This window comes from Magallana gigas, chromosome 10 (assembly GCF_963853765.1).
Source record: "Magallana gigas chromosome 10, xbMagGiga1.1, whole genome shotgun sequence".
In the NCBI taxonomy this organism is placed as follows: Eukaryota; Metazoa; Mollusca; class Bivalvia; order Ostreida; family Ostreidae; genus Magallana; species Magallana gigas.
In genome coordinates, this window is record NC_088862.1 from 23,724,109 (window position 1) to 23,748,435 (window position 24,327).

The window sequence follows — 24,327 nt, forward strand, 5'->3', positions numbered from 1 at the left end:
CTAATCTGTCTTGTTTCTTTTTGCCAGATGTGACCATACTTTCAAGGGGGATTTTATGCAAGGAATATTTTAATAAATTCAGGAAGAAAAGGTTATCATTTTACCTCATTGACTCTTTGATATATGTCATTTTCATTACACTGTGAGGAAATATTCAACAGCTGACTTAGATCTTTCTCGCGTTCATTTGTGTTACTTTATTGAAACAAGTATACTGAGATACTGTAAATTCCTTATAAAACGCGACAAATTTATGTACGCCTAAAATCACGAGAGGCATCCCTCGCTGATTTTAAAACCTCACTATTATTTTCTGAGAGTTGAGAACTATCAGAAATATGAATACATCTCCCGCTTTCGCGATTTTATATTATCACGATTTGATACAAAACAGCAGGATCGCGGAATTAAGTACTCGCGTGATATAAGGAATTTACAGAACTGAGAATAAGTTTTGCTTAATCAACATGAAACAAACTAAAAAAAATTTCTTTTTTGAATGCATTTTCATATTTCAAACAACCATAAAATCAATCCAATTTCGCAAAATAAAATTTTAGATGGAAATAGGCTTCAAAGAAAATGTTAAATAAATTACGAAAAGTAATCATGCAAATTTGATGTCTATTTTGAATGATGTATTAGTTTAAATTTTAAGTATATGCATTCCACTTTGAAATTCAGTTGTCTAATCATATCAAAAGTGAGAGCAATAGAAATATATATATAGCTTTCTCTTTATCAATTATCAAGTAGAGTTCATCAGTTCATAATTATGAAGTATCTTTCAATCTTGAAAACCTAATTTTTAAGAAGAAAAAATTACTTCTCTTTGCATTGCATATCAGGGTGCAAGGAAAATCAAACCAAGTACATTCTCAATAAAAATTCCTAAAACTTAACTGATAGGCCACGACATTAAGAAGTAATTTGAGTTACATCTCAACAACGTTGCTAGTGAATTTATACCTGGTGCATTTGGGTCCACGTAAGGCCTCTCTGGCAAGGATTGCTTCTGTTTGTACCGTAGCGTATCGTCCTTTTTGGCAGACTCACGCCCAGTATCTTCTCGCTGTTGCCTATTCTCGTGCATGTCTAACTGAATTTTATTCGCCAAATTCTGCTTCTCCTCCTCGTGAATTTTGCGATCGTGTCTTAATTTATCACCATCACCAAAATGTATATGATTATCGGGCGGGGGAACGATGTCTTTTTCTCTGTGGATCACTTCGCGTTCCTGACGTTTCTCAGTGTCACTGTCACTGTTTGAGAGCTTGCCCTGATATGTTGTAAATATCACAATTAAGAACCATAAGGCTGGAATTCCGACGATGAATTTGAAAATGAGACCCCGTTTTCTTCGGTAGAAGCTGGCCATTGTGTCACGATTATTGCTGAGATCTTAAGTTCTGTCAAATAAGGAGTTCTTTCCCTTTGCAGTGTGTGGTGTCAAGACATCTTGCTCTTTTTATCTGAAAAATATACAAAAAATTATGTTTATGAAAATCGTCAAGCTATTAAATAATTAAATATCATATTTTCTTGTTGTCTATAATGTCAGTTTTTCTTGCATATTCAGCTATGAGTTTGGTTTCGAGGCAGGGTTACTAAATTAATTCAAAATGGAATTCACTACAATGTTTTAAAAACTATAAAATGTATAACAGAGAAAAAGGTCTCACTAAAAATACATGCAGAGGAATAAATCATAAATTGTCTGCAATTACCATATCCCTTTAAATTTTCTGATTCTACATAATGATACAGAAAATATTTTCTATTGGATAACGTACAGCCTAGTCGATTGATAACTTATTTTGTGGACATTTATTGTATTCAATCATCAATGATTTAAACATGAGAGTGAGATAAATTCCTCAATATTTCTGCATTATTTCCTGTATGAATGGTATAATCTAAAAATATACAACACTATGATGAAAATAATATGGAAGTTAGAATATAGATTAGTCATATAAATCATACCTAAGGCTATAGATATAAGTTCACATACTTCTGCATCATAAAAATTATTTTAAGGGAAATATTAATATTTCATGCCAATGCTTATAAAAGTTTGAACATTAAGCTTCGAAACATTCGAAACTTTTAAGCATTCTGCCATTATAACAGCAATTAATCTGCATAAGTCAGTCAGTATAATTTTTAATACCAAATATATCTCTGGTAAAAATTTATGGGCAGAAATTCACACAGATTATGAAAATTATTTATAAATATAAAAGAATCTACATAGAAATATACAAATATTTATAAAGTCTTTGACAATAGTGGTTTTGTTTAAATAAAAAAAAATTTTTATCTGTAGATGTGCCGAAGTCCTGAATTTCAGTAACAAATGTTCTGAGTGCCTGGCTGTCATTTCAAATGCATTTCTTATTCAAAATAGTACTCCCTAACTTAACATACAATGGGACGAAAGAAAACCACAACATTTCGGACTAAAAAAATACAAGATTCCCTTATAACCATTAATCAGCCCCCAAATTTTAGAAACCCCTGGCCCACAGACAGTTATAATACTACGCCATTCTAACATGAGCAGTGCAATAGCAGCGAACTACATACTACTTACATAGCCATTCGTACAGGCAAAGTAATTAATGATAACTGCATGATCAGATATATAATAATTATTATATAAGATGTACAGATCTATTAATTATCGTCCATGGCCAATGCCATTACATGACTTTGTAACAATTTTATCCTAATGTTTAACTGAGATAACTACACATATATTAAATACAATTTACAATAGATATAGAAAATTTTTAACATACAATTTTTTTTTTGGGGGGGGGGGGGGGGGGGAGGAGGAGGAGGGGGAGGGGGGTTCAACATCAACAGTGTATAGTAATTAAGATATACTTATAGTCGAAATTAGTGACCAACTCCAGCCTATTGTATAAAACATCAGTGCTCGTATTGTCTGACCTGATTTATAGAACAATAAATCGCTGTGACCATGAGCCCATAAAAACAACAACAACCCCTACTATTTAGAAAAAAAAAAACAAAGAATAAATACATCACTCTCTGAACAATAGACAATTACCATAGGTAACTTGACCACACATATACTATTAAAACATTCCGCCCATTCTTAAAAGACAAGCATATAAATCAGGGCAATGGCAACCATAAGACTGGTAGTTACTGTAATAATGAATACAAACGAATTACCTGGTAATTCTCTTCTCAGGCTAGCAAACATTAAGAAACTAATGTTTGAATGCTATTCAACACAGACGCAGCTTTGAAATTTAAAATCAGACTGAACTTTGTAAGCATTTATAAATGTCCCCATAATACACCATTTCAACTTGGGATATAAGTATTCAACATTCATCAGGTATTATGCAAGTACAATGTATATGGTGTAAAAAAAAATGTAAAGGTGGATAAAAATTTATTTTGTGTTGAAAATGAATGTTCCTTATTTGAAGACTTCCAATATGTACATGCACTAGGTCCTGATGCAATCTAATTAAAATTAGATCTTTGATCCGCCCCTAATAGTGAGCTATTAGGAGCTGATCAAAGATCTAATTTTAACTAGAATTTGGTCAGGATGTATTCACATTTCATTTACCATCAGGATGCAGTTGCAGTCCTTATACAGATATATTAAAAAAGCCATTAAAAAATATTGCTAGATACTTACTAGAAATTGTTATTAATTCAACAACTCATGCACTCCAATTATCAATGACATTTTTTTAAAAGTACAATATAGCCAAACCCCCATTATTATTTACAGTACAAATTAACAATAAAAAGTCAAGATAATTTCTATCTGTCCAAAATGATTTATGCCTGCAATTTCTGTTACAATGTAAAATAAAGACAAAATGTGAAAAATACACTACTGTTACTGCAAACAATAAATAAATTGCATGAATTGTTACCATTAATACAAAGGGAGGACCATTAAAGCTAAATATATACAAATTAATTCCCCAGCCTGTAAGTAGAACTTGCTATAATTATCAGACTGTGTGGGGTGGGCATCCCTTAGGGATCTCCCCCCACAACTTTTAATGGACAGGTTTATGGACCAATTTGTCCGACCCCTGATGCAAACCCTAAACTTCCCAAACCAAGATGGGGGTGTTAAAAACAGAAAGCTAGCAACCCCCCCCCCCCCCGGAGGAGATGATGGTTAAGGGTTGGGGGAGTTGGGTTGGAAGGAGGCTATAGAATTTCTGGGACAATACTGTCATTGTCATATTGTCCCATTGTGCTGCATTTAGTTGTCTGATTGAATGACATTTACACTGTGTTAAGGTCATTGGTTATATACAGTAAACATTGAAGGTCTCAACTGACACAATACAGTATCACTCAGGTTATAGTGTTTATGAGAGAGAGAGAGAGAGAGAGAGAGAGAGAGAGAGAGAGAGAGAGAGAGAGAGAGAGAGAGAGAGAGAGAGAGAGAGAGAGAGAGAGAGAGAGAGAGAGAGAGAGATATGAATGAGAGAAAGAGATATGAATGAATGAATGAATGAATGAATGAATGAATGAATGAATGAAATGAATGAATGAAATATAGATGGATGGATAGAGTGAGAGAGCAAGAGGGAAAGAGAGAGAGAGAGGGGGATATTTGTCAAAGCATTATTCAGTTTGTAATCTCTTCTAAAAGTGGATATACATTATTACATGAAACTGCTGACCCAACAGCTGTCTTGACAAGTAATGTAATTTGAATAATGCAAAGTTAATTGTTTTGGAATTAAAACCAGAAATGCAGTCTTACAACTTTACACATGTCTAAAGTGATGTTCAACAAGATTTATGAACACTCATCTCAAGATTAAATCTAACCGCTAGATGCACATAAAACCGCAGCGCATGACTTTAGGTAATAGCATACCGGTCTTGACTGTCTCTTTGACATGACACATATCTCTCCATTTAATTGTTCCGTCATCTTAGCCATCGCTTTCTTTTATTTTTTTCATTAAAAGATGCATGGCTCAATTTTTTTTTAAGCCCACTGCAATAACAAGTTGTCAGTCTGTTCTCCACAGTTCTGAAGTTTCTATTATTGTTATCACAAGAAAATTAATATTTCAATCTTCAGAAGACTCTATATTGAGGCACAACGAAATGTTGATAATCAATTACACTTGCAGAAATATTCATGTCATCTTGGCAATTTCAGAAAAGCAGTGACAGGCCTAAGGCTGAACATAATAGATACAGCACATTATACAATATTTCCCCCAATTCATTCAGCAGTCTTTTTTCCCCTGAAATAGCCAGGTTTAAGCAGTGAATATCATTTTGCCAATCAAAGAAAAAAAAAACCCTACCGTGTCCATTACACTATAGCTAATAAAATCATTAATACTTCATTTCAAACTTACATTTGATATCATTTTTTAAATCTTTAAAGAATCAACTCATTCTCTTTCATTTATCATTTGAGAAGGGGATAATGGTTGGGGGGGGGGGGGGGGGGGGGGGGGACTGGGGTGTATATACAAACTAAGCGACAATGGACTACTGGGTCCCCACCCCCTCAGACCCACTCTTCCACCTTTTGTACTAGATCCATTATAATTCAGTATTGTTAAACAGAGTACATTATTTGTATAAAAATTTCGGGAAATAAAATGTGAGGGAGGGACAGTTATAAACAGAGTCAATAACCTTTGATGACAAATCTTAATCTATAAACTGGTTGTAAACAAATATATTACAAATTCATAATGGAAATAGCAAAAAAAAGGTATTCAGGTGAAATTATTTAACCACACCTAACCCCAACAGGTAAGCAAATTATGATCTTCCCTCATAAATATTTACTCTTTAAAATCAACTGGATCACGAACGCATTGACATTTTACAAGTAACTTGAACAAGTCCTCTTTACCCTTTATTACATACGTAAAGTTTCTCAATGCTTTTAATTAGCTCTGCCTCCCGCCTACCGGTTATATAAGAAAATCTACTGCTTTTCTTCAAAATACATTCCTTGTTTTGATAGATTATAGTCATTTTGGAAGCCATTGTGGTCACATAGTATGTATTAAAGTTTCTATGTAAAATTACAACAAATAAACATGATCGGCTTTGCCTCCTGAAATAGTTGCTGTCTCAGGGACCATTAATAAACTTCTTGCCATCGTCCTCATTGCCAATCAAATAGGTACATAATATAATTCAACCTTCTTCATTTTAAAATTTCACATAATACCTCGACCTACACTTAAAACTTCTTCTGTGTGGTCATGAGCTCACAGAAAATTTTTATATACACAGTATTTTACGTACATCACACACACATTTCACAATGGCTGTTAAGATACAGGTATATATGGACCATTATTGATCGCCACTGCCTGCTGTAAATGGAGGACACTACATTATGTTATAAATAAATTAAAATTTTCATCTCAAAGCCATCCATAAATCAAAAGTTTTTATTATTAAAAAAAAAATTAAAAGATCAGAATTTGATCAACAACATATGTACAGCCTCTGGAACAATGCATCTAGTAATTAAAAAATTGGACAGCCCGATCGCTGTTGATAAAACATCCCATAAATAGAAATGGAGTGTTAAAAGTTGACGTCTAAACTCAGTAAACTGTCACATAGCTTGTCAAATATTGACATCTACAGACGGTCACGTATACATGTATATGTACAATTCTTTTTTTTAATTTTCATGCTTGATTTCCGACTGACATTTGCAATTGGTGAATCCTCTCATTTAAATTTTCATGCTCGACTTTTCAATTGACATTTGCGATTGCAGGTGAATCTTCTTACTCAGCCTTCTATAAATTCATGTATCAAATAGCCCCCCCCCCCATTCCAACCTAATTAAGAAATTCAGGCATTACGATTTCCTTATATCCTAGATAGTTGCAGAGACAATATTGTAGAAAAATAAAATAACTGTGCATTTACACATGGCTGGGTGATAACTATGATTTGAAATTATATTCTAATTTTCTGGAAAAAAAACTAATATATTTGTAGCAGTTTAAGAATAAAGAAAAATATTCAAATTTCAAAAGTTTTAATATTTGCAATTTTTTCGTTACTATAATAAAGTTTACAGCTAGAATAAAAATCATATTTATAATTTTCAGGTCAATTCAATACGTAAGTTGTCATGATGACATCTTAATTTTTATAGAACTACCGGTATTAAAAAAAAACAAAAAAAACAATTAACAGGAAACTTACCGTTTCAAGACAAAATGTTAATTCCGAAACTGAATAAATTCCAAGCTATTCCAAAAAAAAGTATAGAGTAATATCTGAAGATCCTCAAACTTGTGTAAAACCTTTTCCCTGAAAACCTGGAGTGAAGAAAACAAGCCTAGAGAATTGGAAAACCAACACTCGATGGTCTTCAAGAATAAGATGCGTAAGCTCTGAAATAATTTATGCAAACTATGGAGAACTAGGAGTTTCTCCCTTGTGAGTGACACCATTATCTTACCGCAATGTTATAATAAAAAGATTAATTATCATACAAGAGTGTCATTCTTTAAAAAAAAAAAAAAATCTTGTCACATTTAAATACAGTTGCCTTTACTGCTATAAAACAGGTTTCTGCCATATGATGCAAATTATTCAACCTTTGCTGTACGTATTGAAACTTTCATCTCTGACACTGCACATCCAATCAAAACCTTTCTGTCACCAAATTAATAAGAATTCTCAATAGTTCTCAAAGGGAAATTTAACCTGAGACCTCTTTGACAAATATCAAAGATTCATATTACATAATTCAACTCCTTCAACTACAAACAGAAGTCAGATTCTTTACGAATATATATAACCATAGTAAATGAAAATGTTAATTTTTTCGTACTCTACTTTTATTTCTCTACCTTGCCAATCGCTTTTTCTCTTTAAACAATTTAATACTCTCTCTCTCTCTCTCTCTCTCTCTCTCTCTCTCTCTCTCTCTCCTGTAACAAAACTTTTTATTGCTCTCTTCTCTCTTTCATAATGTAGTGTAACCAAGTGTACCATATATTGCTCTCTGCTCTCTCTCATAATTCAGAGTAACTATTAGAGCAAGTTGAATAATGCAACACAAAAAAGCTGTTGCACTTCATAACGCTTATGAGTGGAAAAGGTGGGCACAGTATTCTAACAACTAATTAACACAAATCAATCACCTACAAAAGAATTGTTCTTCTTTACAGGATGAGCCTTGAATTGTTAAATGATTGACTCTTTTGTTGGCTGTGAGATAAGTAAATAATGATCCTGGACAAAGGCACCATATGTTACCCTGCACTGCCTTAAATCGAGTCCTCCATCAATGATAAGGGTACGATATCTAACATCTTTTATTGCACGTACCTCAAATGCACTAAGGGCCTGTCGATCTTACAACATAAATCTATTTATTTTACAAGATGTTTTCCTTTAATTGTTGTTTTTCCAAAGACAAAATCGATCTTAATTTCAAATACTAAAAAATCATTTGAAAATTCTTTCACTTGTCAAAATTTAGATTTCATGTATTACTACGCACATCATATATCTTGTAGATAAGGAGATAAAGGGTGGGTGGAGGCTATAAAAATGTCAAATGAATCAATGACCGAATTAAGCATCTTTTTCGATTAAAACAAAATGATTAAAAAATCAAATTTCATCAAGACCTTTTAAAAATGAAAAATATAGCTTGTGATAAAAGGCTATGATAATTACGAGATTTTAAAATCAGAGTAATGACGCAAGAGTAAATTGCATGGAAATTCAGGAGCAAATATTTCCCCGAGTAAAGATATTAAATATTTAAACAGCACAATTAATAACACAGCATGTTAATTATCATGTTTGTGGCGACTTTAACGCTTTAAATACAGCCTCCATCTTTAAATGAGTTTTTTCGACCTCTGCCCACACTATCATATAGGATTATTTCATCAATTAAAGAAAATTAACATAGAAATACAGTTATTGTCAAGCCCCCTCCCTTTAACCTTAGTAAAAAAAAAAATCCACACAGCCAATAAGAAGGATAAAATCTCAACAATACCAGGTTTGAAATCTTGTCAATCAAACCACTAGTAGAATTGCACAAAGATTGCTTTATACCAGTATATAATCATAAAAAAATCTTGCTAAAAGACACATTTTTTTTTGGTCTCATCAAAAATATCAATGTTGCGAATAACATCTTTAGTTTAAGAGTACGTGATATCATTGCTAAAAGATATTAGATAATTTAGGTCAATCAGAACTTTAAATAGCTTGTACAAATATAATATGCCACAATTTGACAGTTCCATCTTGTAAATGAGTTATTTAAGTTTAGATTCTGTCAGATCAAATCACTGAAGACAGTATCGATGCAGTATTACTGACAGATAAAAACATGACAATTTGAATACATGTGAAATTAACACTGAATCCGATATCATATATCATATGTCACTATAAAAAACCCTGAGACAAAAAGTCTATAAGTCTAGAATCTTTAAAATTCTCAAAATTCAAAGCATTACCAATTTAAACTTGAAGTATTATTATCATTTTTCTTAATGAATGATGAAAATACCTGACAGCTAGGTAATTTTAAAATCCACATAATTATACAAAATTCCTGACAATTGAAAATTATTTTCAGATTTTACACTATACAGTAATTCAAAAAGTAACAAATAATATCAAAAAATTTAAAACAAAATCCTACCCAATTTGCAGCTTGACTGGGAGACAAACCCACACAATCTGTTCATTTAAAATCCTCTGACTGCCACGTACAATTCCTTTATTTTAAAAAACTCAATACCTATTTTGAACCCGGACACAAGAGTACTAGGGAGGCAGAATTAGCAACAAACAGGATCTACTTTTACACACACCTGACAGTTCGAACTTCCAGTCAGAGGGGAGAGCGGGTACCAGTATTACACTTGGGGACCAGTCCACTTTACCGTCGATACCTCTGCGGAAATTAAACACTCTCCGGATGAATCAAGGAATACCCAGTCCAGCTGCTTTATTCTCGGATAAGACTACACAGGGACTGACAAGCGCAAGAGTTTGAGAGTGGCTCGCTTTGCAAGTTCCCTTTATCAATACTCCACTGATCAATTAATAATGTCCTTGTCGACGGAACTGAGAGGTTATGTGAGCTGGCCGTCACAATCCCATTGACTGACCATTTGTCTCTACAACCTGCTCCGTGATAATGTCCTTCTAATAACATCAATAATATAATCGTTTTTACTAAACTCTTAGAGGTCAAACCATATAATATCAATATCACCATTGCTATGCTACCTACCTCTCCAAGTAAGGCCATTTCTTAAAGAAGTAGAGGTGGCCAGGTTTAGTTTTTGGGTTTTTTTTTTATTGAAATGCATTACGAATAGGGACTGAAACTAAATTAATGAGGAGAGACCTGCATGCCAATCTTAACCTATCAATACCTGGTGTAATGTTGACTTAAACGTCTCTCACCGACCTAAAATTGTCTCTTATCAATCTGTATTTAGAAACTACCTACACCACGCTAAACAAACCCTGTTCAATAAGACACTGTTCTCTTATCTCAGAGACCTGAACCGATTCCTCCACCTGAGCCAAAAAAAAAAAAAAAAATGACAGTATATTGATTGAAAATTTGAACCCAGAAAAGTAAAACAACAATGATTTGTTTGAGAGTCTGCATGAAATGGATATATTGACATAGCTAGTTATAGTTATAGTAGCTAAAAGTATGTACACTGTATATCAAACCTTTCTATCAAGATTCCTTTGTTTCCTCCAAACTGGTCAAATGAAAATCATAACCATCGTTATAATGTCTATATATTGCATTATTCCTATATGATCTTTTTTTTCTCTCAAATATCAAGTGGTGATTGTGTAACAGTGTTGACAGCTGTCTGTCATTACAGTGGATAATTTAATTGAAACATTGGCGTGTGTATAAATCAATCATGCAAATTTGTGAAATTGATTAAATGGGACTAACTGTCGAGAATGCTTTGCAGTCTTGGCATAATATTCAAGAGGGAAAAAAATATTTTTTTTCCAATAGCCATGATTCAAAACAGACATGATCAATAATAATCTACAAGAGGAATAATTTGTTTTAAGTCCTTTCCAGATTATTTCAGCTCAATAAATGGCTCGTCTGAGAACCAATTGCCCTGTTTTTACAAATTAAACCACTGCACGTTGGATATATTCAATACCTCTAACTAAACCTCGATTGGACAAGCTGTTATATTTAATGGCGAGATACAAGAGGACCTTAAATTATAAGGTTTCTCTGATTTTGACCCAAAATGTGGGTCTGAAAACATGGAGATCTCAGATCAATAATTTTTAGTACATTTATAAATACCCATAAGTAAAGACTAATATACTACTTGTACAATGTATACAGATTTTCATGTGTTCCTGAAAATTTTATAGTTCGTAATAAGTAGGAAATAACTACCGTGGGACTAATTTTTTCTAACTTCTAAAGTGCGTGCATGACAATCTCAAGACTTGTCAAGGGAAAATAACCCAACAAATAGCAGGAAAAACAGATCGACAAATAACAGTCAACAATCAGTGGTTGCACATAGTCTACTATGAAAGTTCCCTCTAGGTTCCTATTGTCTGATCGAGATGCTATCGTACAGTTAAATTCCCTGGAGGCATTCAGGTCGAGTCTAAAACTTTCTCCAAAACAAACGTGGTGATCTAGCTGGGCATCTCAGGGGAGACGATCTGTCTGAAATAATAAAGTTTCCCCCCCTTTCTAAGTTATTTGTACCAGTATGGAATCCTGATTTCGATCAGGTTCGTTTAAGTCTGATAGCAGTGTGCTTGGGTCCTTACTCCGTCCCTCTGAGACAAGGTGGTCAGGAAAAACACATGGCTCGACTTCACACAGTCAGACAGGCGACGGCCAGAAAGCACCGACGTTACATCCTGGGTCTTTATACCAAATAAACAGGGAAGATATTAATTTGGATCACTAACCAAATTCTCAAATCTGATGTTCAAAGGCTTTTGTCCCTGGTCTTGGTTGGAGATCAAGATCCAATAAGAGACTGAAGGAGAGCTAAGGTATAATAATGCACTGTTGCATGCTAAATTAATTTCCATTTCTCAGTTAAGAGTCACCATACTTTTTTTTCTAATAATCCATGCCAATATGGTCAAAATGTAATTAATAACAAAAGAAATATTCTGTTATCAGAAGCACTAGAAACCTAGACCTTGTATAATCTAATACCCTGCTAAATTGCTACATCTAACAAGAGACTGGCAAGGTCCGTATCAAACACTTAAATCTTGGTTTAGCCCTTTACCGCAGTAATCTCCGGCATCAGTTTTAATTTCCCGGCTCCAGCAAGCATTTATTGACCTCATCAGTTATCCCCCTTGGTTTGTTCTTCTTGACAGCATTTCCAATTACAGAAACATGGGAAATGTACTAATAAATTTACTCCGAGAGAAGAACGAAATAGCAAAAGACCCAGGCCAGCAATGACTCTCAGAGGCTAGTAGAAAATTTGTTTTACGAAGTGGCTGCATTATTATCGCAAACCATGCTCCAGCGCAGAAGCTGACTGGAAATATTCTTCATTTTTGGCTTTTCCTCCAATTTTACTTTTCCCATGGGATCTAGCTGGGATGATATATATGGTCCGGCAAGTTTCAAGAAGATACGATATGATATATGGCCATTGCCAAGACAGCAATCTAAAAATGTAATAAAATCCCACGTGGATTTACAACAACAAACTCTTCTGTGCCAGAATGATCATGATATTTGCCTGGTTCATCCTCCATGCTGAAGGCTCAGCTCGAAGAGCTGTTTCAATAGAGAGTTGCTGCAATATCCAGGACTATGCTTGGACATACCTTGGTAGTTAATTGCTTTATCACATAGTTACGAATGTCTAGCCACCCAAGGAAAATTGCTGTAATGTGGATGAAAAAATTGCAATCACCATTGCAAAAATATAATATCCTCTTACCAATCAATCAATCAATCAATCAATGATGTTGGGTTTTTTTTTTTAACAAATATATTGCTCACCCATGTTTATATAGAACAAGTATAAAGAGTAATGATTTTAAACAAGTTTCAAAACTCTCTTCAGACACCTGCATCTATTTGCTATCTGAGGCAAATTAAATTCATTTTTAAAAAGAAAAAATCTAAATAGTTCCATTTCTATATTATATAAAATGCCAGGTTCAGAATCTAAAGATTCTGATTTGTAATTTTTTAAAAAGAATTGTATGTGTAACGGTACAAAAAATAACACAAAAAGCGAGGACAAATGGAAAGCAATAGATCGAATGTCAGGACTAATTCTTCTTCCTGCTTTACATGAAACTGATCCAAACATGGTAAACAATACAGTGAAAGGGAAGATTTATTCGCCAGAATCCTCGGATGGAGAAGAAGACTTGCCACGATAATCGAGAACGTGGATTTAATTTCCGAGAATCAGCTGATTGCACGGTGACAATATCTCTTTCTGTAACAATCAAGTTAGCGAGAATTCATCTATGTCAGATAAGGATCAATTGCAGATTCCTCGAATCCTTCAATTATAATCAGCAGTTTATTTTCACCAGAAACTTATAGATCGATCTTCTTTAAACTAGATTTGGGGAAAAAAACCACCACAGATCCCAGCTGTATCTAATTACATTTTTCGACACATCCTTTTTCAAAAGTGACTTATATTATTGGTTTAAATAGATTCAAATCTAGTTTAGAACAAGTCTTGATATCTACAACCATGGCTGTTATTATCAAAATAATAGAAATACAACTGTTATACTTATAAATAGTGTAGAGGCAAAAAAATGATACTGTGGAATGATTGAAATCATTATATTTGGTGGTGGCTCAATTTTCGTGGAATTCATGGGTACCTCATCCACAAAGTAACATCCTCCATGAATTTATAAATTAGGGTAATCAAGTCATACTTCTTTTTGTAGGTATAAGAGAATACATGAAATTACGTCTCCAGGAACCTGTAAAATCTAAGGAATCCACAAAAAATGGCCTCCTCCAAATTTTACGATTCCACAGTATCGACCATTTATGTAGTGTAGTCTTATTCAACTATATATATATGTTATAAAAATGAATTCATGATGCATACAGAAAAAAAGATGTTTGTAGTTCAAGTATCATATTGATTTGAATGCTAAACACACATTATATATACATTTATTGGGTCATTTCTCATACCTCCCACAAGAATACTCTGTATTAATGGATATACTGATGGTAAAAGTAAATGTATGAGATGAAAGTTTATTTGTCATGATGCCAAAAAACAAAAACTCAGCACCAAAAAAAGTGGGACCCAAATAAATGGTAAACATTAGGTTTAATCTATATCCTTGAAGTTGATAAATGGCCTTGAACTTTGCTAATCATTTTAACCTTTGACCTATATTTATTAAATATTCTATATTTAGCATAAAAAATTAGCAGCAGGTCTATTTCTAAATGAAAGGACAGAACAAAATCAACCCAGACACTGCTTCCAAAATCTTAGATGCATTTCAGAAAAATAACGTACAGCAGGACCTAAAAATCTTTGAAATAGTTGGCTCTCTTCTGGAGATGCTGATTCAGCAGTTTAAACTGACACCCGATCCTCCGCCCTTTAAAAAAATACATGTACTTCAATAAATCATGATCTGTATTCTTTTGACCATCACTGTATATAACGCCCTCTCTTCCCACTCACATGATATACAAAAGTCGTCCCATTCAACACCGTTTAACCCTAGAGCCTAACAGAGGCGTCTATTTCTCCCCCTTGTAATTCAGACAAAAATCACAAGGTCTAAATTATATGTCTGGAGCAGTCAAAACAGAGATAAAGTCTTGTTACTGTCTGAGGCAAAAAACTCTTGTTCGATCTAATGATGGGCTGTTTTTTTAAGGTTGTGCAACAGGTTTTTTTCCCTTTTTTTTGCTGTGTGGCAAAGAACAATTAGAGAGCGATAAAATCCACTTATTCCCTCACATCTCACAATGTGATTTTATGCATATTCGCATCATTTAATGAGAACTTCAATCGACCCAGAAATCAAACCATACACCTAATTTCGAAGTCTAGCTCTTTCAATAATAAATCAGAGTTTAATGTATGGACAGTCCCATGATAAAACCAAATACACAACTATAATAGGCTTCTTGGAAAATTCTGTATTTATCTTTACCTAACATCCGTATACTCTTATTTGCGATTCTGAATCTTGTCCAAATCTGTACTTATGGAAAGGTTGGAATTCGCCAAAAATTCTCTTGTCTTTTTCACACCAGACCGGAAATTTGGAGTCTTCTAAATACAAGAGAGACGATTTTTGAGGAGAAAAAAATGGATGTTTTCCAATCATTTTACACGTCGACTAGGGTGATTAAAAACATCCATTCCCAAACGGCTCCGAGGCGGTCTTTGCACCGTTTTTCTCGCCCAATCAATAATGAATGGGGTTTTATCCCTTCAGGTGTGGAAGCTGGGAATAAGAAAACACTTGATCTATCAGAATGCTAAAATCCTGATCAATTTTTCTCTTTTTCTTTAGCCGGATAGATTTAGCCTTGGAAAGGACAATGAAGGCATTAACCATAAAGGAACCATCACAATTACATGTAGATTCTATCTTCAAGAAAAAAAATTCAAATTCCAAGAGTTGTAGCAAATACCCGGTAGTCTTTCAATACAGATTGTATTATAGTTAATATATACGATAAAGATGACTGTCTTCAATTTTCAATGGACAACATTACCATCTGTCTTTCATAAAAATTCATTAACGGAAGTCTGCTTCGCTTTACAGATTTCAGAATATCTCAGTGATCTGGAAGTGTTGCAAGGATAAGATGCAAATTAATACAGATTGATTTTACTAATTCGTAGTTCTTTAAGAAGATAAGATAAGAAATATTTCCCAAAAAGAAATGGAAATTGGGAACATACTTATCTCCCTTTCATATCAATCCATTTATTTGCACTGCAAAGCCGACGTTTAGTGGTCTATAATGTTAAAGGAAGATATACATGTTTTTCACTTCAAATTTAATAATTAAAACGTTTCTTTTTTAGTTTTCAATTTATTTGTAAGTCTATATAATTATATACTGTTGAAGAGATTTAACATACCAAATACATGTATGATGTATCTGTCAAAGTGATTTGAAAGTTTAATAATTTTAACCCTCAATATCTCGAATACTCGTTTGTCTTGAAGTTTTTTAAACAGTCCCATCTACTTAGAGATAACGAAGTTGGACAGTATCAGAAGCTCAGATCTTTCTAAATAATAATTCTGAGTGAAAATATTACTCCGCCATTTCCATACCTATCAGTGGAAATCTTTTAAGAGAATAAATGTAATGAAATCCATTCTGTGATGAAATATTTGATAAAATCTATCAAAAAAATTAAGAAAACAAAGGTTTTTTTTTTCCAGGTAACTAGAGACAGAGTCTGTCTGTAACCTGGTAATGCATATATATTCATAGTTAATGGTTTGATTGAAAGAAAATTCATTAGTAATTTAGAATAATTCTATATTAAAGTTTGATATTAACTTACCCAAAATATAATTCTCAAAAATACTGCTTATAAATAAATAAGAGTCAATATTCTTATAGGTACAGTACTTTTTACATGTATACTAAATTGCACTAGCTTTAATTTTGGCCACCGACAGGTTTCGATCTTTCTTCTACAAAAGCTGCTCTGATCTAAAACAACACGTAATGTACATTAAAGAATAAACACCCTGGACTAATAATTGATCAAAGAAGACGCTACAGCTATAGACCTTATCCCTTTAACCCCTCTGCTGCTTCAGCGGTCTTAACAATCAGTGGGGAGGATTCCTTATTCATTAAACATTAACCTGGGACTATAACATTGATTTAATACATTTTGCGCATTACGACCTGCTGAAAAACTTCCATCAACCTGCGGAGATTTTTATTTTTTTCCGATTCCCCGTTATTTCGAGTCAATCACCTCTGTCTTTATCTACTCCATCAGTGCAAACAATGCTTAGACACATGCAATATATATTGTTTTTTTTGGTATCCAAAATGTTCTCCAAGTCATAATAAACCCAGACTAATGGCTGACTATCACACGATAATGTTATGATTCTTAGCCAGATTTATTGAATATCTGGGCCGGGACATTAATTCTACATGTAGAAAGCTTTCAGTTTCCTTATATTCAAACCACTGACAAGACTTATTATAGCTAGGTGCATTTTCCCTGTTTCCATACATAGAAGATTTATCTAAGACTTAAAATGTGTAGAGGTTGGCTCATACAACTTGAAGTACTTATTAACACATAGATGTACTGTAGTGTTAAAGTATGGGACGATAAAGGTGGGTGGCGCTTAGAAATTATTCATACAACCATTTCTTGTGAACAATTATACCTCAATGATAATAGCTAAGCAGTTTACTGGATGGCTGATGAAAGCTTACAAAAGTATAGATTCACTGCTCCATTAATCTGCAATCAAACACAGGTTGGTAAGACACAGTGAATGTCGCTGTCTGCATTTTCCTTAGGGAGCACTCCAAAAATATTTTATTTCTAAATCATCATTTTAATTCTTGAAAAAAAAATGGCAAAAAATTAGGCGGTCATCATATATCATTTTTTAGTTGGAAAAGTGCAAAAATATACTATACATATAGTCACATTACACAACCTCATATGTGTATAAAATACCCTCAAAATGCAATTCTAAGAACACACCAAATCTGTTACACATTGATGGTAAAAAAAATGATCACTCTTAGTGCTATGTGCATTCCTTCAAAAAACGACTAAGTCCAAACTCCCCACGCTGACACGCGCCGACCACCCACCGGCGGCGTACCACTGGATGGAGTCTGGGTATTTTGCTTTGCCTTGCCTTGCCCAATGGCTATCAGACCCAGTGCTGGGTTTTCAGTGTGAAGTCATCATAATTCTTTGATGAACCAAAAAAGTGCCCCATCCCCCTGCCTCTATAGGGAACTTAAAAGAACACAGGTTTCTTACTTCAACATGTTCTAAAAATAAAGACCCCCCCCCCCCCCCCCCAATTACTTTTTGGCACTTAACAGGAACGTTGTTGCCTAAACATTTTGAAATGAAAAATGATATTGGATAATATAGTCTGATCTCATTTTTTACAAACCCTGAATCTATTTCTGTGGGTCCAGGGATGACACCTCGTGGCACAGTAACTTACTAATCATGACCATAATAATTTAACAGTCGGCGCTCACTGTATCAAACGCAATAGATTTATGCGGTCAGTCCCTGCGTATCAAAAGCAATTATACTTTATAGGGTCATTAACGGATTTAAAGAGAATCCATTTTGAGCTATCCACAGAATGAAGGGTTCCCTATGAGAGAATCGTTAGAGTATGAGTTAGTTTTGATTTATATGCAGTAATATATGACAAATATAATGAATTGTAATGTAGACTAGGTCATTAACATGTTTGAGAAGACCATTAATCAAACAATTATAAACAATAAACTATTAAGAATGAAAACAATCAGTGAACTATTTTTTAATCATAATGGAGGAGTTCCAAATTCAGAGCACATAACGTAATGTGATGTATATATTGAGCAGTGTTGAAATTAATTAATTTCCCTAATTTACGCTGTTGGTAAATAAAGGAAATAAATCAATTAATATACAGAAAGTGTCAACAAAATTTAACAATAATACACTATAAAATTTGGCTTTTATTCATACCTGAATAATACATGTAATCCTTTCAAAATCTGAATACTTTGTATGGTGTTATTTTTACCCCATTCGTTATTTTTCACCCTTCTAATACTTACAAACGCTTTCGCCCCATTTTGAATTCGCCTAGACTGTGTATAATGACAGGTACTCTTTTAAATCAACATAGTAGTTAAAAAATTGTTTTGAATTTGCCCAGCCTGAAATTTGGCCACTGTCAATGAGGGTGATGGGGGGGGGGGGGGGGGGGGGCGAATATTTCCCTGTATACAGTACACAATAATTATTGTAAGCTGCAGATCTATAGCTCCCGGTCTGAAAAAAATTTGAATTGTCAAACTAGGAGCTACAGTTTCTTACGTTTTAAAAAGTTGCAATTTACCATGCTAATGCCAATGCCAGTTTGGTACTGATAAATAAGACGGCTTTTTTTTCTGCAAAGTTTTTAAGCGCCGTAAATTGCAACTTTTTAACACATAAGGAACTAAACAGTAGCTCCCAAGTAGCCCATCTGACCTGGAGCTACAGTATTACTACTGCATGTATACATCTGACATATCATGCAGACATTTAGCCCCAATCTCACCCCATATCCCTAAAAAAAAATAAGCCAATTTAAGTGAAGACATGTCAACTTCTGCAAATATGACTGATCAATACAGCAAAAACTATTGATATGTGCATGTCAAGGAAGCAGAATGCAGAGACTTGGTTGTCATACCAGTATATGGGAACAGCTAGGAGAGACCATGACATGAAATCATCAAAGTCTGGACATGTAGGTTTATATGGCTAGCAATGCAGGTTAATGTGCTCTGTCAATGAATTCAGAGGGTGTGTTGGTATTGTCACTGTTCCAATATTGCTCTTACTAGAGAGTCTGGACAGATATAGATGGGAAGACAAAATGACAGACAGACAGACAGATAGACCGACAGACAGACAGATAAGAGATCAAAAGGCTATTACTGATCAGACTGCAGAGATTTTCTTGTCAGGCCTATATGTGCCACAATGAGAGGAAGTCATGTCATGATGTCATCGAAGTTGGAACAAGTGGGTTAGCTTGCATTAAATTATAAGTGCTGCAGCAGGTCAGTTCACTATATCAATGGATTAATTTGTAGGGTGTTTTGATAGTCAAAAAAGACAGACAGATGGACAGTCAGAATGACAGAGAGAGAGATGAACTGACAGACAGACAGATTGGTTATTAGTTTTTATGATGTAAAAAGGAAGACCTAGCTAGCTGTTCATCCTACATCCCAGATTTATGGAAAATTTAATTCTTTACCAATGTCTCGCTGAATATATTTATCAAGATATAAAACGATTTGAGGTATCTAGGGAAAATTTTAAATTACATTCTTATAAACCTCTTTGAGAGTTCTAAGATCATCATGCCTTAAAATTCGTTTGTGCTCATTAAAATCCACAGTCATCAAAATCCTTAATTAGACTAAGAGGATACATGACCTCCAGCTTAAAAAAAAATGCAGTATTAACCTTTTAAAGTGGATTATTATGTAATATTGTTCAGCACAGTTACATAATGAAGAAGGAAGTACTGAACATATGTTTTAATAATACTTGAGCAATATCATGAATAAACAATCGGTACTTAACTTTTAATGTAAAGGCATATTTTTCTAATAACTATATGAGATACATTTAAGATTCATAAAACATACATTATACATTTTACTAATAAGAGTCTGTACCACTACGATGCATAGATCCAGCAAAATTTTCCAAGCAGTGGGGGATATTCGTTCTAGGTGATAATTGTGTTAGCAAAGGGGGGGGGGGCCTGGTTGGACCATTCCTTTAGATCTGCATATGCAATGAGCATTTAAAAGTTGGAATACCCCCCCCCCCCTTCCCCTTTTTTACAGACTTAACTAAGAATTTCAATGCAATAAAAACATGTCAGCTACATGACAATGACTGATCTATAAATGCAGACATTTTTCATGTTTTCAACATTAGACTGAGCTCGTTAGTTACACAAATAGCTGGAAAAAAATTCAAAGCTTAAGTGCGTAATTCGTAGAAATTATCTTAAAATTCCAAATTTCCAAAATAGTCAGAAAAGTTAAAATAGGAATGTATCCAAGAAATTATTGTAAAAATGAATTTTACTAATTAATCAACACAGAGGTTATGAATATTAATTAAAACATCACTTGATATATGGTATGATACATACATACATAAAGGCCTACTGGGATGCATTCACATTCATAAATTTATAATTAATAAATCGATTGAAAAATTCACAGCCTCATATTGAATTTCATCATTAAAAAAGAATTTAAAAACCATGCACGACAGCTATAAATATTGAATTTCAAAAAAAAAAAAAAAGAAGTACGTTGCCTACCTTGACCTGAATAAAGCACTCTCTGGCACAGTGTCCAGTGACACGGTTCCGGTGGACAAATGGTCTGGATAACGAGGTAGGAGCTTCCGACCCTCAGTCACACATGTCAACGTAAATGTCCACTCCTGTAATTAACGAACGTGTTAATTTGTCAACACTGATAGCTTAAACACATGAGTGACAGTAGCGAATCAGTCATAAAAAAATACAAACCAAAGCAAATACAGGTACTACTATTAGGGCTTGTGGTTCCTTGAATACCTGAACAGATCGAGAGCTAGGATTTTATCGTGCAACTGCGGACAGCAGAAAATAATACGCAGTTTTTTCGTTGCACCGCTTGATATAAATGGATAAAGATATTGTGTCAACCAGGGCAAACTGTGCATGATGCTTTAAAGGTTATCGAAAAAAATTGCGATACTTCTAAGGTAAAACTTTTGAAAAAATCAATACTGCTCAGTGATACACTGCCGAGACTGAATCTAAAAATGATTTTATCAGCACTATTGCAAGCTCAATCACCAAACATTTAAAGCCTTGATCAGCAAACACGACACCTTAGCTGTGAAACGTGCATATAACTATGATCTCAATGATTCAATCCTTTGTCTTGTATAAAAAAAATATCAAAAATATATCACTCTGTAAACTGGTAAATTATACTACATACTATATACTCTATATTCTATGATTATTTTATAACACCACTTCTTGACTTTGTATTTTGGAGAGGGTTTATATAGGCTTTATAATCCATTTGATTACTCAATAAAATATGTTTAAATTTAATGATTCAATTATCTTCCTCTTTAATTCTGTGAAGATCATATTTTTGTATTGAAAAACTACATGCAGTTCTTTTAAATATAAATCACTTTGATCTCACTAATAAGGTGAAAATTTAGATTCAATGATTCATTTAATGATTTCATTCAATCTTAATTTCATTAATATTTAGAAGATCTTCATCATATGTTCATCACATCAAGATTTATCACAATATCATCAATCCAATTTACATGTATTATATATAAATCAAAACCTAGCTACCTTAACTGCTTTGCAATCATCATAATTATTGGACATTAACATGACTATAGGTAAAATCTTGTTTGGTCCGATTATGAACATGATGAAGCATTAACAAATGCAGAGTGCACAAACAAAATTTAACTTTAAAATGAAAGATACATATGCAATCTAGCATATTATCCCCTTTTATCGACCAATTATGACAATAAAGTGCATGATCAATCAATTACCATCAACCCCCAAGTTAGAGAACGCAAATTTCAACACTGAATATTATTCACGCTTTCTTAGACTACATCCCCACAATAAAGTCTGCAATTACAGTACACAGAACAATCTGGAAGGAGGCAATCAACAACAGAATGATCCCTAGTGACAGTGCACAGAAAAAAAACAACCATCAACCAGTTTTTACAAAATTGTGATGAGTTTCCGATTTTTTTTTTTTTTTCGCTCCATTCTTTGGAGATGAGAGTCATTTCCTGCTTTCAACAAACTTCCTGATTTCTGCCTCGATTCGTGATCGCATAACAAATATCTATATAACATCACCATGATGCTGGCAGAAATGTTTAGCAAAAAATACTTCCATGTTTGTATTGTGCATGACTAGAGTTCTGAAGAATTCGGTTGATGCACAATGTTACGGATGATTTAACTCATGAGTTTTGACATTCAGAGAAAAAAAAAACACAAACTTGAAATACAAAACAAATGGCAAATGATAAAATGATATTAATCTACGCTATTAAAGACATATGCAATTACATGCAGTAAGAATGGAGAGCTGACAAAACAGCACGCATTTACAAAAAGGAAAAAAGGCATAATTACACTACAATTAATTATTACCATGTATTAAATCACAGTATACACTAAGCTTATCAAAATTGCACTGCTCACATGCTCATGTACTTTAAGGGGTATGCCCGCAATGTTAGGTTTGATTATTCAAGTTGTACATTCTCCATTTAACAATCATGCATGAACTTTCAAATGAACAGCTTTAAACTTACATAACTAAACTTTAAACTTACATAACTAAACTATTTCATAAAATTGAAATAAAACATTGACCTCACATGCATTATGTAAGGGAGTATATAATAACAATAAAGATATTATTAAAAACAAGTCATGGAAGAATAAATCTCACCAAAAAAATGTAATTAATTTCAAAATTAAAATTCACAGATAACAAATGACATTTTAATTTACATTTTCTTATTACTTTGCGAAAAACAGTATCGTTAAGCTTTGCATTTATGCAACTTGCAACAGTTATAAGCTTAATGAATGCAGCCGAAAAAAAAACTGTCTTTCTGAACACAGCATCCTATAAATAACTTTTTAAATCGTGACTCTTTGGGATTTCATCTGTTGACGACCGACTCTAATGACAGATAGTTTTAATCTCGGAGAACGAAGTCGACCCTTGCTGTCTCGTCAGGTCATACGTGACGCGATAATTACACAACGGACTGGCATCTCACTAAATTCCAAAAATACACAATCTGATAGAATTCTATTACAATGGTCCATTGAAAAGAAAGGCAAATTCAAATTTTTACACTTTTGCAATTCTAAGTGCTTATTTTATTACAGAAAACTGGAAACATTTTGTCTTTAATGCATTTTAATTCTGCATATATTGGAAGAGCATTAGGAATTTTATGAATAAGATAATATGCATTGGACTGCAGTCTAGTGTACTTGTAAAATTTACGCACATGCATTTATTATAAAAGTTTTTTAATGCAATTCTGATTAATGAATTTTGTTAAAATTTCATTAAAATGGGAATTAAATGACAATAATAAGTGAAATACAGGAAGAGACAAAGAGAGTGAGTGCAAATTAAAATTTTCAGATTTCCAGGTGTATCGTTACAATATATGATACTGTAACATGTAAATTGCAGAAAATCCGGATGCAATTTACCTGTAAATGACAGCTGGCTCAATAAAATTAAAATCGCAACATTATAAAGAAATTAGCTTGTAAATTCCCTGCAAAATGCAGAACTCTTAAATTCCCAGTATACTTTTTAGGTTTCATCTTTACCATATAAAAAAAAATACTGTTAATGATAATTATACATTTACATTATTGTAATTATATCAATAC

General features: G+C 33.4%; 1 protein-coding gene across 13 annotated transcripts in view; it reads right to left on the reverse strand.

Annotated features, from left to right (window-relative positions):
• Window positions 1-24,327, reverse strand: part of LOC105347760 (polypeptide N-acetylgalactosaminyltransferase 5) — a 62,056-nt gene that overhangs the window by 23,523 nt on the left and 14,206 nt on the right. For 8 of the 13 annotated variants that reach the window (XM_066073286.1, XM_066073285.1, XM_066073278.1 and 5 more), the window contains exons 2-3: window positions 21,166-21,290; window positions 970-1,472 (exon numbers count right to left, since the gene is read on the reverse strand). In XM_066073286.1, the coding sequence (XP_065929358.1) occupies window positions 970-1,378 (409 nt within the window). In that variant the 5' untranslated portion in view covers window positions 1,379-1,472; window positions 21,166-21,290. Of the gene's footprint in view, window positions 1-969; window positions 1,473-7,230; window positions 7,347-9,706; window positions 9,851-9,878; window positions 10,192-10,758; window positions 10,852-21,165; window positions 21,291-21,378; window positions 21,502-24,327 lie in introns of those variants that run through there. The other 5 variants (XM_066073280.1, XM_066073276.1, XM_066073283.1 and 2 more) reach the window with 5 other exon arrangements.